The 14782-nt window shown below is 37.1% G+C and overlaps 1 protein-coding gene across 4 annotated transcripts in view; it reads right to left on the bottom strand.

The window, feature by feature from the left end:
* Positions 1-288: 288 nt before the first annotated feature.
* ZFAND6 (zinc finger AN1-type containing 6) overlaps positions 289-14782 on the bottom strand; it is a 76077-nt gene continuing 61583 nt past the window's right edge. For all 4 annotated transcript variants that reach the window (XM_057544065.1, XM_057544062.1, XM_057544064.1 and 1 more), the window contains 3 exons: positions 14096-14196; positions 3843-3956; positions 289-1204 (listed from right to left, as the gene is read on the bottom strand). In XM_057544065.1, coding sequence (XP_057400048.1) covers positions 1056-1204; positions 3843-3956; positions 14096-14196 — 364 coding nt within the window. In that variant the 3' untranslated portion in view covers positions 289-1055. The remainder of the gene's footprint in view (positions 1205-3842; positions 3957-14095; positions 14197-14782) is intronic.

The following is a 14782-nucleotide window of genomic DNA, read 5'->3' as shown; positions in this document are numbered from 1 at the left end:
ATTGCCGTGTTTGAGTTATGCTGTTTCTGTTTCTCTAATCCTACCAAAACGAAGCTTCTACTAGATGCTAATTCAGTGTGACAGAGTTCAGAACAGAGAATCAGACAAGAGCTAGAAAATATGACATGTTCAACTCACAGGAATGTAAGATCACAGTTTGTCATCCTAAGATTACTAACAAACAGATGTGAGTTCATCTCACAAAATTAAGTAAAGTAGAAAACTGAAGGACCAAAAGTCAAAATGAACTACCAGAAAGAATAAGAGAAAAAGTAATACAAGGGAACATTATGGTTTTCCTTTTTATTTAATCAAAGACTGGTAGATAAACATAAATACAGCACAATTACTTCAGATCATTCTTCATATTGTATACACACAGACCAATGAACGTAATCTGAAAGAAACCTGCAGTCAGCAATGAAATGCATACAGCTTTTCCTTCCCTCGCTCAAAAAAATTTAAAAACACACAAACTTCGAATCTCATCAGCACACACTCTCCTGTGACAAATGATTCAAACATAAATAGTGGGTGCAAAGAAACTATATGCTAACATATGTATAACCTTTGTTAATGAAAAACAGAAGCAGCCATAATGATTAAGATACATTCAGATACTGATAACTAGTTGTGCCCTAAAGGGCATTTATCAAAAGAGAAATCGTGCTGCAGAGAAAAGCTATATATACATACACAATGAGAAAATAAACTGCAAGATTAACGCATGCATGTTTAATACTGGAAAAATCACAGCCCTCCGACATTTCTCCACGTTTGTTATAAAAGCCCTCTGCACTCAACTAAAATTAAAATGATCTTAAAAGGATAATACTTGTAAAGTTTACTTAAGTCTTTTCAGCCACAGAAACTGCAATGTAAATAAATGTTCAGAGTCATTTTCAAAACAAAAACAAAAATCTATTCTTCTGATGACATGCATGATTAAAAGGTCTATGCAAGATACATTGCTCTACATTCCCAATGACTAGGAAAAAAAACCTCAAGTCAATTTTTAGTTTGCAGATGGTCAAAGGATTTTGTATTCCAGGAGTTCAAATCTTCTGGATCTTTTCACCAACAACTACTGGATTTTCTTTTCTGATTTTCTCAGCAGCATCAGCTTTGTAATTGTAAGAGCAATTGTGTACATCTGAGTAACGGTGTACACCACAGTAAACATTTCCACACCGACATTCAAACCCTGAAAATGGATTAATGCACATACGTGAGTTGAATGGAAGGTCTAAAAATATTAAACTCTCTAGCATAATTAATGTTAAAAAGATCATATATTTAGGGCAGCAATCTAAAGAATCATTCCAAACAAGCAGTTTCACAACCTAGTAACATTCTCAAAATCCATAGCTGATAGCTTCATTTCTTTTTCCTACCTACAAATACAGGTTTGTATCAGCAGACCAAGTCATAACCACTTCTCTGAGCGCAAGTTTTCACCTGTGACACAACTGCTTCCTATCAAAAACAGGGTTGCTAAATTGAAAATGTGAAACACTCCTCAAATACTACAATGTGAAAAAATAAGCATACTGTCAGAAGGCAACCTTAAGATTTAATTAAGGAAGATGAAATGAAACTTTTGACAGAACTGTTAACAAATAGTGTAGTATATTAGCTTTCCTTGGCTAACCTCCAATGGAGAGGTGAACTGTAATCTGGCTGAGTGATTTAGAGCATGAGATGGAGTTACGGTTGCTTAAGTCTGAATCTATTTACTAACATAGGCAAATTACTTAGCCTCTCTGACCCTTAGCTTCTACACATCTCTAACTTTGGAATTGGTTACAGTAAGAATTAAATGAGGAAGTATTAAGTGCCTAACATATAGTAAACATGCAATAAATGTTACTTATTTTAGGGAAATGCCCCAAGAATTGAAGCCAAAACAGAGAAATAAGCAGTGTGGACAGTCTTTAAATAAAACCAGTTCTGCACCCCCAAATTAGGATTTTATGGTAATGATGGAATTGCTGGAAATGGAACATAGGAATCAATATTTTAAACATTGACATTTGATTTAAACTTCCTTTACCCAATTTTTTTAAACTTCAAAAAGATACTCTGTAACTTCATAATTTTCTTTTATTTTTAAAATTTTATTATTTATTTTTTGGCTGCACCACACGGCTTGTGGGATCTTAGTTCCCTGACAAGGGACTGAACCTGGGCCCTCGACAGTGAAAGCGTGGAGTCTTAACCACTGGACCGCCAAGGAATTCCCCTATAACTTCATAATAATGAATGAAAAATGGAGCCAAGAATAATACTAGACTGACAAGACAGAAATTACTAAGTCGCAGCCTTCTTTCTAATCATGAAGTCGAAGTTTCTGAGGTTTAGAAAGACAGTATTTGATGCTAAATATGTACACTTTAAAATGCCTTACTTGTTCACGTCTGTATTCTTTAAATAAATACATTTGCCAAGGCATGGGCCAGTCTTAAACATGTCTGATATCAGACTGTAAATCTCCTTTCCTCTTTATCTACACCTTAGCCAGACAAACCTTCCTAAAACATAATTTACTCAAAATCTTATCTCGGGCTTCCCTGGTGGCACAGTGGTTAAGAATCTGCCTGTCAATGCAGGGGACACGGGTTCGATCCCTGGTCTGGGAAGATCCCACATGCCACGGAGCAACTAAGCCCATGCACCACAACTGCTGAGCCCATGTGCCACAACTACTGAAGCCCGCGCACCTAGAGCCCGTGCTCTGCAACAAGAGGAGCCACCACAATGAGAAGCTCATGCACCGCAACGAAGAGTAGCCCCCGCTCGCTGTTACTAGAGAAAGCCCACAAACAGCAACAAAGACCCAACGCAGCCAAAAATAAATTAAAAAAAAAAAAATTATTTCCTCTTAAGCCAATTTCTTAGGCAGAGTATTCAGCACAATGCCTGGCACATAGTAAACAATAAATGATAACTACAGCTGCAACTGTTCCCCATCAATTAACCACAGTACACATCATGAGCCTTATCTCTATGGTGGTATCTAACCCCCTTCTTCACATATTTTGTGCTACAATCCCCTTTTATGGTCCCCTAAACATGCCCTACCCTTTCTGTGAGCTTTCGTTCAAGGTTTGTTTTTTTTTTTTTTTTGCCTGAAATGCTCCCATTTCCATCAGTTATTAAGTCCTACTCATCTTTCAAGACCCAGCTGAAATATTCTACCTTCATGACTTTGATGGGCCTCTACTCCTCTTCTTTTACATAAATTAATCACACCCATCCCTGAATTCCCAAAGAAATCTATTTGACTGCACTTAAATGTACTCTTTGCCAAATATCCAAGTAATATTTCAAACATTTTCTTCTCCCTCTCTTAATAACAATCCCAGCTAACAGCTCTGTTACAGTAGTCAACATGTATTGATTACTTATTGCATGGCAGCACGCGGCTATCATCTTACATATATGAGCTCTCTGAACCCTCATGACAACCTGTGACTAGCCACTTTACATAGAGAAAGAACGTCACAGCTCACCAGGGACTTAAATATTCTCTCACACACAACAATTTCGGCTCTCTGACGGCAGGAGCCACGTCTTTGCCCTTTCACAGCACCTGGCGCACTGACCTTACCTGTCTAATATTCTCAAACTCAGCTGAAATGAATTTTTAAAAGAAAAGCTATTCATTTCACTATTAGGTATGTAATTAAAGCTACTTTTATTTAAGAAAATTCAGAAGGTGAAGCATATCCATTATTAACTCATATGGGAACAGAAACAATCTTAATTGAAGCCATTAATAGTAAGTCATGCATCATCATAAATAAAATCTTAATTTTAAACCATGTGATTTAGGCCCTTACCAGTAAGTCCCACTTTCTTCCTGCACATGAAACAGCGATTCTTTTTTTGTTTTGGTTTTTCAAGAGACTTGCTTTGCTCTTCAGATGGCTGCTGTGCCGTTTCTGATACTGAAGCTGATAAAAATAGGAAGGTGGTAAAATTTAATTATTCAATGAGATTTTGAAATTTCGGTGGTTGTTACCCCTCACCCCACCCCCACTGATCGTTTATTCAGAGGATAACTGAGTAATTTACTTATTTACTAGCATGGAAAGATGCTCACATTAAGTTACAAAGTAGTTTAAATAATATGACCCCCTTTTGGTGAAATGCATATATGTATGTAAAGTATGCATGTATGTATACACATATGGAGAAAATCTAGACTATACACTGACATGTTAACAAGTGACTCTAAAAGCACTATATTTTCTAAAATTTCTAATAATTATGTATTTGACCAATAAAAGACATACAACACACAAACACTACTTGGGTATTCTAAGGGAGTGTGTAAGAAAATGGTCACATGCAAACTTCTAAATATTGTTGAGCTCAGAACTATGTACATTTCAAAGACAATAAGGGGAAAAAGCCTGAAACCAAGATTTAGTGGAATACTAAGTATGTTCAAAATTCTCAGAATGTTTCATATAAAACCTTTAAAATACTGAGAATAAGACAAATTGATTAAAATGTTATAATTAAGATAATAAATTGATTTAAGTGTTGAAGCCAAGGCCAGCTGCACCAAAATTCAGGTCTAATTATTGCCCCTAAATCCTAACTAATGTGACCCCCGCCACTCCCTCTCACTAACTACCCTGGCCCTCCCAAATGCTGTTACTAGAGTTAGAATCTATCAGGTGACCTAGCAGACATGGTGTCTTGTTCTAAAAGTCAGTGACTTGCCAGGGATCAAGGATTTAACCTCTCCAACTTTATCACCAACCAGTCCTTCTTCTTCAGTAATCTACTGCTTAACCAATCTATGGGACTATGCCAGGTACCTTTGCTGTGTACAACCAATTCAAAAGGGCTTCCTTTCTCTCATTTCACCTAGGTCAATTGCCCTTTAAAGCCTCCAGGAAACCCTGTCTCAGTTCTCTTGCAATGCTTCACTCTGATTACCCTTAATTCCCTTAAATACTCTCTACCAAATTCTGGGCACTTCACATGAGCCCCCTCTTCCAACCATGCTTTACACATTGCATCCAAATCATCTGCCTTACGTGAGAATCTAATGATGTGCCCTCCAATGTTTAAAATTCCTTGACGACTCCCCACTAACCCCCAGGATAAATAAAGCCCAGAGGTCCTTCAGGATTTTTCTCATCCTTCTTTTCTAGCCTTGTCTCTCACCATTCATCAACAATACTCCATGCTTCAGCCATACTGAAGTATTTGCAGTTTCCCTGAACATACTAAATTCTCTCTTACCTCTGGGCTTTTTGTAAAAGTTGTCCTTTCCATGTGTAACAATTTTCCTATGCCCCTCTTGTCCCTCCTCCTTACCTGGCTAACTCCAAGGTGTCTTTTTTGTTTAAGCTTATATTATCAACTCTTACTCCATTCCCTCCTCCACAACTTAGACGAGGAAACCCTACTATGCCCGGTAGCACTTTCTGTACTATTATATTATAAATGCCTATTTGACTTAACCTGCCCTTAACCTTTCAGGGCAGGAACCTGTCATTTTCATCCTTGTTACCAGTGCCTCCTACTACACAGCAGGCATTCAATAAATATCTGTTGAACTGAATTAGTATTGAGTTATTTACCTATTGTATTTATGTGCTCCATTTCCCCAACTACACTGTAAGCCTGCTGAGGAGAGGGATAGCATCTTATTCCCTGTTCGAATTTCCAGCACCTATCACAGTGAACTACACACAGTAGATGCTCAAACATTTGATGTAATAGATTCTAACCTGCTTATGTTAACACATTATCTCATATTTTAACAAAATATGACAAAAGGCAAAACACCACAAACTAACAAATAAATATGCATGAATGAAGAACTCTATAACATGATTATTCCACCTGGACATTCTAAAGCTAGATGGGCAGACAGTGCTACCAATATCTACATTTTATTTTTGAAACAAAATGTGGATACATAAAGCCTTTTATTTTTAATAAGTAAATACCCCTAGAATGTAAGCTCTATGAGGGCAGGGGCTGAATATCTCGCTTACTGTTTTATCCCCAGCTCCTAGAACACTATCAGATAAGGTTTGGCTGTGTGTAAAGAGCTCAAAAATAGTTAACTTGCAATCAGAAAAGAATCTATTCTATTTATTACCTTTGACATCTATAAGGCATACCTATTCTCCCAAGCAAGTCTGATACTCAAAAATACTAATATAAATAATGCTTTACTGGCAGTAACAACACCACTATCCCACAAGATTACATATTTAACAAAACCAATTTAACTACTGAGACACAAACTTTGGTATCTGGAAATGGAGAATAGTGAAAATACATTTATCTGCTATGGATACAAATGCTACTGTATACCTCAACAGAGACATTTCACAGTATTAACCCTAAAGATCTGTCAAGGCAAATGGTTTCTCTTTAACTGAGGTAACTGCATAACCTTTGAAGTGAAGGATCAGGTGGCACGCTAAAAGCTTATAAACTAGGGTTCAAATTTGAGGCTGACCAATGTCCACTATCCTCATCAGACTAAGGTAACCTTAGCTTACCTGCAGTTAGTGGCTGGTACCTGAATTTAAACATTTACCAAATGAATTCATGGGCAAGATGATAACAGTATTCTGTAAAAGTCTAAGATTCTTAGAAATTATTCCTGTTTCCCCAATTTTCATGTGAGATTTAAGATCAAAGCAAACCATAATTATCAAACTCTAAGTTATGTAAAAGGAAACAATCTTTTAAAAGGGCCATACTAAATAAATAAATAAATAAGCAAGCAAGCAAGCCATACAGTAGACTAAGGGCCAAAGGGCCATACTCTTATTGAACCTGAAGCCAAAATAAGGACGGTTTCCTCAGAACTAGGCAGTTTTTCATATTCTGAATTGAGAATTGTAAACAGAGAATACCCACTTGTTAATGATTAAGAACAGGTGGCTGCCTGTGTTGCATCCACTGGTCCTAAAGGGCTATTTGGGAGGCCTATGCAATGGCATAAAGGCTGAGAGATAAACTGTACAGCACTTGCTAATAATTTTTAATGGTAATCTCAACTAGACAAAGCCTTCTGGCCACTACTTTAAAGATCCTTCAAAAAGCACCAGGCAGGTAAAAATTAGTTTAACTACCCACATGGAGGACCACATTCAAGAGGAACAAGGCCCTCTGCTCTGGGTCCTGTGGAAGGAAGGAAGGAAGGAAGGAAGGGGGGGAGGGAGGGAGGGGGGGAAGAAAAGAAAGAAAAGAAAGAAAAAAGTACACAAATATAACAATAAATACATAAAACTATTTAGCACTACCTGCTTGGGGGATAGTCAAGACACATGGTGAAAAATAAAACTGAACATAAGATGACATTAATACGCAATCCCCGAACATTATCTTACAGTAGATACAATATCTATGTAATATAACATATATCCCTTACATATATGGATATATGTTATATATATAATATAACATATATCCATATATATAACTTGTCATGACAAGTCTCATTCAAGTATTAGACTAAGCATTCTGAGGGTGGGGACTATTTCTGTTCACCACTGTATACCCAGTGCTTACACAGAGCAGTTGCTCAACAGATATTTAGTGAATAAATGTACACTTTTACAATGACCCATTGGGATAAAATTCATTTCCCTTCTCTGGACTTCACTTTCTTACCTGCAAAATAAGGGGGAGGACAAAATGATCTTTATGTTATTCTTAGCTCAAAAATCCAAGACTTCCCTGGCGGCACAATGGTTAAGAATCTGCCTGCCAGTGCAGGGGACACGGGTTCGAGCCCTGGTCCGGGAAGATCACGCATGCCGTGAAGCAACTAAGCCCCTGCACCACAACTACTGAGCCTGCGCTCTAGAGTCCCTGAGCCACAACTACTGAGCCCACGTGCCACAACTACTGAAGCCCGCGCACCTAGAGCCCGTGCTCCGTGACAAGAGAAGCCACCGCAATGAAAAGCCCGCGCCCTGCAACAAAGAGTAGCTCCCGCTCACCGCAACTAGAGGAAGACCTTGCGCAGCAACGAAGGCCAATACAGCAAAAAAAAAAAAAAAAAATCCATTATAAAATGAAAAAATTTTTTAATATTCAAGAGAAAAATTAGCCTGCATAGTGGGCTAATAGGGTCCAAAAAAAATAGGGTCCAAAAAAAAATAATGAGAATCATATATTTAATTTTATGTTTTCTAGCAGGTATGTTAAAAAGTAGAAACAGATAAAACTAATTTATGTTATCATTTAAATACAAAATCAATATGAAAAGTATTAATAAGAATATTTCACTGTGTCTTTTTTGCTACTAAGTCTTCAAAAGCACTGTATATGTTACACCTAGAGCGTAACTAGCAAATAAATATGCACTAAATATCTAACTTCGGACTAGCCACATTTCAAGTGATCACATGAGGCTAGTGGCCACCATCCTGAAGAGAGCAGCTCTGTAAATGAGATCAGTTTCTAACAGCAGCTATTTGGAGGCAAAATACTGTTACATTAATCCTTAAAATACAACTTTGTGCCATTTTACAACAAACAAAAAGAAGCAACCAACCTTCAAAATGGCTCTCTTCCCTTATCATGGATTAGAACCCAATACCTTAGAGATTTTCCATGACCTGATTCTAGACAATCTTTCCAACTTTAGTTCCAACACATACTTGTCTGAACTGGCCACTCTAGCAACTGTTGCTCTATCTCCCAAATTTCGTGTTTTCCTACCAGTATGCTTTTGCTTTTACAAACTCTTCTCCAGCAAAAAAGCCCTCTTCATGGTGCCTATCTTTCACATAAATGGAGTCATACAATACGCTGGCTTTTTGTACCTGGCTTCTTTTATTTAGTATATTTTCAAAGTTCATCCACGTTGCAGCACGTATCAGAACGTCATTCTTTTTTATGGCCGAACACTATTCCAGTGTATGAATATACCACTTCTTGTTTATCCAATCATCTGTTGACAGCCATATGGGTTCTTTCCATATTTTGTTAATTATGAATAATGCTGCTATGAATATTCGTATATAAGTTTTTGTGTGAACACATTTTTTCAATCTCTTGGGAATTAGGAATGGAATTTCTCGGTCATATAGTTAATTCTATTTAACTTTGAGTTAACTTTTTTAACTGCCAAACTGTTTCCCAAAGTGGCTGCACCATTTTACATTCCCAACAATAATGAATGAGGGTTCCAATCTCTCCACATCCTTAACAACACTTCGGCCATTTTTATATCTTCTTTGGAGAAATGCCTATTCAAACCCTGTGCCCTTTTAAAAATTGGGTTGTCTTTATTGTAGAATTATATTTCTTTATATGTTCTAATCAGATATATGATTTGCAAATTTTTTCCCTTTCTGTGTTGCCTTTTCACTCTTGATAGTCCTTTGAAGCAAAAAGGTTTTAATTTTGATGTAGTTCAATGTGTCTATTTTTTCTTTGCTTGTGCTGTAGGTGTCATGTCTAAAGAAAACTAATCCAAGGTCATGAAGATTTATGCCTGTTTTCTCTTACAAGTTTTATAGTTTTAGCTCTTACATATTGGTCTTTGATGTATTTTGTGTAAATTTTTGTGTACGGTGTGAGGTAGGGATCCAACTTTATTTGTTTAAATGGCCCAGCATCATATGTTTTTTCCCTACGGAATGATCTTGGCACCTTGTTGGAAAATCAATTACCTGTAAATGTGAGAATGTTATTTCTGGACTCTCAATTCTATTCCATTGATCTATATGACTATCCTCATCTCATACTAGTACCAGGTAGTCTTGATCATTGTAGCCTGTATTAAGTTTTTAAATTGGGAATTGTTAGTCCTCCAACTTTGTCCAGATTGGATTGGCTATTATCACCCACTCTTTAAAAATCAATATCTGATTTTTAATCCATACAAATTTCTGATTTTTAGTTGAAAGGGACTATTCCTCTCTGATTGTTCTGAACAACTGATCTGACAATTCAACTTGGTATGAAGAAAGGAACCCTCAGAGCTGAAAAGATTATGAGAATTCTAATTTACTCTGCCACTCAGTGCAGGGATCCCCTCTACTTTGTTCCTGACAATAAGTCAGCTCTCTGAAAACACTTCTGTGATGGAGAGCTCACCACCTTAGTCATGATTACATTCTACTGCTGGAAAGCTTCCATATTCTCTTATGCTAAGCCTCCCAAAACACTGGGATTATACAGAATAAGAATATCCTTTGTAGTTATTAACAAAACACATTTCATCTTTATTATTTCACTGACTTCTAATAACTTCTAAGGTGGACATGGTTATTATTCTCCTTCAAAAGTAATTAAAATAAGGTTCAGAGAAGAGGAGGTATCAAGATATAAGAACAGAACTTCTGAATCCAAATTCCGTATTCTTTTTACTCTGCTCCAATATCTGAGGGACTGAGAGGTTAACTGAAGTTAAGCATATTGTTCTAATAGAAATGAAGTATGATAGTTTAGAGTGCACAAAGACACTTAAAAGTTTTCGTTTTTAAAAAGCTAAGCTGGGACTTCCCTGGTGGTCCAGTGGTTAAGAAACCGCCTGCCAATGTAGGGGACACGGGTTCGAGCCCTGGTCTGGGAAGATCCCACATGCTGAGGAGCAACTAAGCCCGTGCTCCACAACTACTGAGCCCACGCTTTACAGCCCGCAAGCCACAACTACTGAGCCCACACACCACAACTACCGAAGCCTGCGTGCTCTTGGGCCTGCATGCCGCAACTACTAAAGCCTGCGCACCTAGAGCCCGTGCTCCGCAACAAGAGAAGCCACCGCAATGAGAAGCCCGCGCACAACGAAGAGTAGCCCCCACTTACGGCAACTAGAGAAAGCCCATGTGCAGCAACAAAAACCTAATGCAGCCGGAAAAAAAAACTTAAAAAAAATTTTTTAAAATACAAAGCTAAGCTTTCATAAACTGGAAATCTGTCATTCCTAACTGATACTGTGTAAGTGAGGTACCGTTGTTTATTAAGCTAAAAGGCATAATTAAACGAGAAAGATGCAGTAATATGGTAAATTCTCAGGTAAACATGAAAAAAATTCTTCAGAGCTTCTCCGTTAAACAGGAGAAAAATTATTCAGAGCCATGAGGACAAAATGGAAGCAGTACCACCCACCTGGTGGCAACTTACCTAATTATAAGCAGAATACCTACAGAGAAAAAAAGCTGTTTCAAGGACACTATTCTGAAAACTCCAACAACGTTAGGAAATTCTGGCTTAGGCACACAGATGCTACTCTTGTACCCTCTTCCACCTGGGATGATCTTCCTATCTAAAAAAATTTCCCTTGAGGAATACAAGTGGAATAATAAGGAAGAAAACAGATACCTGGGTAGGTCACCAAACCAGTTGATCCTACCCTGGGAACTGAGGGAGGGCTGGATATGGCAACAGAAACACACACAAGGACATCCTAGTCCAGGAAGCACCACAACTGTCTAGTGGAAAGAATAATGGTCTAGAGTCAGGTGCCTAGGTTCCAGTTACAGCTCAAATGACCACAGGACTTGAGTCAAAGACTTCTTCTCTTTTCGTCCATCTATTAAGTAGATGGAAAAAATATTCTCTGCATTTGTTCCTATCAAACAGGGAAATCACAAGTACATTATGTGTTATGAGTGTATGTGTATATATACACACACATATTCGTGTGCATGTTTATAATAAAAGACATTTTAATTCAACAGTATAAGATATTTTTTAAAAACTAGGCTGTTAAGAGATTTTACCCATTGAAAACTAATCCTCTCAAACTCAGATGAAACTTACATCTGATTGTTCAAAGATTCTGCTATGCTGAAATTATGAATGCTAAGTTTTTAAAAGGTACTTAAAAGTTAATACTGGTTTAACTTACAAGTCATTGAAATTACAGTGAAAAAAGGAGTCTATACAATTTAAAACCCCCCTACAATTTCTCCTAATATGGCATCAAGACCACCGTTTACATTAATGTATCTAGGGCTATGTGGAGAAAACTATATTGTTCTCCATACACCATAAATGTCACTTCCTATTACATTAGTTCACCAACTTACAATCTTCATTTTTTGTCAAACTTGCAAAACAACTGCTATTTTATTCTTTTTCTTAAAAGAAATAAATTTATTTATTTATTTATTTTATTTTTGGCTGCGCTGGGTCTTTGTTGCTGTGTGTTGTTGGCTTTTTCTAGTTGTGGCGAGCGGGGGCTACCTCTTCTTTGCGGTGCGTGGGCTTCTCATTGCGGTGGCTTCTCTTGAGGAGCACGGGCTCTAGGGTGTGCAGGCTTCTGTAGTTGCAGTACATGGGCTCAGTAGTTGTGGCTCGCGGGCTCTAGAGTGCAGGCTCAGTAGCTGTGGTGCACGGGCTTAGTTGCTCCGCCGCATGTGGGATCTTCTTGGACCTGGGATTGAACCCGTGTCCCCTGCCTTGGCAGGCAGATTCTTAACCACTGCACCACCAGGGAAATCCCTGCTATTTTATTCTTAAGCAGCATATATTTTCCCACTACCAACATTCTAAAATTTGTTTGATTGTAAGACATAAATAACACCTTCATGGTTGGCAGCCTATTTTCATTCTTCCTTACTTAGCTCTCTCTCAAAATTGCTAAGCAACCCTTGCTTCTTGAAAATTCTCTGTTGACATCTGTGGCCTAAAACTAACCAGGATCTAGATGACTTCTTCCTGTCCCCTTTGCTGACTCATTATCCTACTTTCTCTTCTTGATTTTGCCTCTCATTTTCAACCTGTGCCAAGGACTTCCAAATCTCAGACATAATACTGATCATACATTTAAATACCTATTAACTATCTACAACCTCCAATTGAGATTTTAAGTTTTGAAATTTGACCACTTCCAATTTACTCTATCTAAAATCTTATCTAACCATTACTTCTTTCAACCTCCCTGTCGCAAACAACCACACCATTGCCATTTCAACTGTCATACAACTGAAAGCTTTAATACCACCCCTGTCTTATTTCCCATGTCTAATGGATAACTAGATTTGGGGAATTTTTCTATTTCTGCTTTTAAAATATTCCTTATCTCTGCCCGTCCTTAAACTTTCCTATTTAACTAAAAAATAAAAATTATTAACATACTATTTATGAATATTTACAATATTATACTGGAATACTTATGTTGGCCAGACAGTACATTTTTCTATAGCAAAATCTACAAAGAGGCAAATTATGCCAATCATTTGTTGGGCATGAAATCAGAGGAAGGGGAATTAGCCAGCTTAACTAAATTTAAACTTCAGCAAACTTCAGCTAAGATTGCCAGATGTATCTGTCACCACCCTGTGAACACCATGTACAATGGAAGGTTTCACTGGGCATGGTATCTTCTCCCTTTAAATCGCGCCATAGGTAAAATGACACACAGCTCATCTTTGGACTTGTCTTTCCAGAGTATCCTTCTCAATTTACACATTGTTTCCACACAGTAATAGAATATAACTAAGCACAGATTTTTAACAGCATCCTAAATGCCTCCTCCACCATCTCTGCCCACTAAGAAAGCCTTCAAACACATTTTCAAGTCTTCCTAGATCCACTTCACTTTAATCCACATAATGTGGATATAAAGAGCATGGGCAAGAACAAGAGACACCATGCTATAAATAAGAGTAATTGAATGTGACTGTTGTGCTGGAAGTCACACACGGGGAAAGAGGGGGTCCCTGCCAGTCAAAATAATCAGTCACTTACATAACCTGAGTCAAAAGCAAGAGATTCCTCTCAAACCAGTAGCCCCAGTTTGCTGGGAGAGGAAATAGTATTTAGGTTAAATTGGGCAAAACAGTAAAAGAGAAAAGTATAATACCACCACTCATTCATTTAATTATATTTCTTAAACAAAACAGATTTTTAATTTTCTATGTTTATGCTGATGACCTAAATTATATATAGGTGGGAAATGGCTCCCAACATTTCAGTCAATTAAATACTTGAGGATATAAAATATTCTGCTCATAAAGAAAACAAATGTAAAAATATGTTATCTTAGGCAGGTAATTTAAAAAACATACGCATCTAAGATAGTGCCTGGCTTGTAATATTCAAATGTTAAATAAATGACAAAATATATGCTAGTTCATGTGCAAACCTTGCAGGTCTTCTGTTTCAGGTATTGCTTTATCCACAGAGGTACTGTCCACTTGGGAAGATGCTACAGATTCTGATAAAAGTGACTGATTTGATACAGGGCTAGAAAAGCAAAAATATTTAGATTTTAAAAGATGATCTCTATGCATGAATAGTAACTAAAGTGATTAATAAGTAAGAGTTCACATATGTAAGTAGATCATTAAGACAAGAATTAATCAGAGATACTTTTTTTTATAACTTAAACATAACTATAGAGCTTTGAAACTTGAGACCAATTTGGACCAGAAGTTTATTGCTTTGAAAATAAAGCAACAGTATATGTCCACTGTGTATGAATTCACTAAATGAAAACTAGTATGATAAAGACATGATTCAGGAACCCTAATACAAAGTTGTATATGATACACTGGCATAGCAGAACTGAACATCTCCCATCATAAACTGGAAAAAGGAACTTCAGAGTAGAAACTTAATATCTGTTTCCTAACAGTAGAGTAAGAATAAAACAAACATTTCTGTGTTTTCAGGCTTCTAAATGATGTGACTTCAAAGTTAAAAAGAAAAAATACACTACAATACAAATAGATATCAGTACCACATCATGATATTAAACGAAGAGAACCTGTGACAAGACTGTACTTTTTAATACAAAGCACTAGTACTTGCATAATAAGCCTATGACTAG

Source organism: Balaenoptera acutorostrata, chromosome 3 (assembly GCF_949987535.1).
Source record: "Balaenoptera acutorostrata chromosome 3, mBalAcu1.1, whole genome shotgun sequence".
In the NCBI taxonomy this organism is placed as follows: Eukaryota; Metazoa; Chordata; class Mammalia; order Artiodactyla; family Balaenopteridae; genus Balaenoptera; species Balaenoptera acutorostrata.
This window is presented reverse-complemented; position numbering and strand designations above follow the sequence as displayed.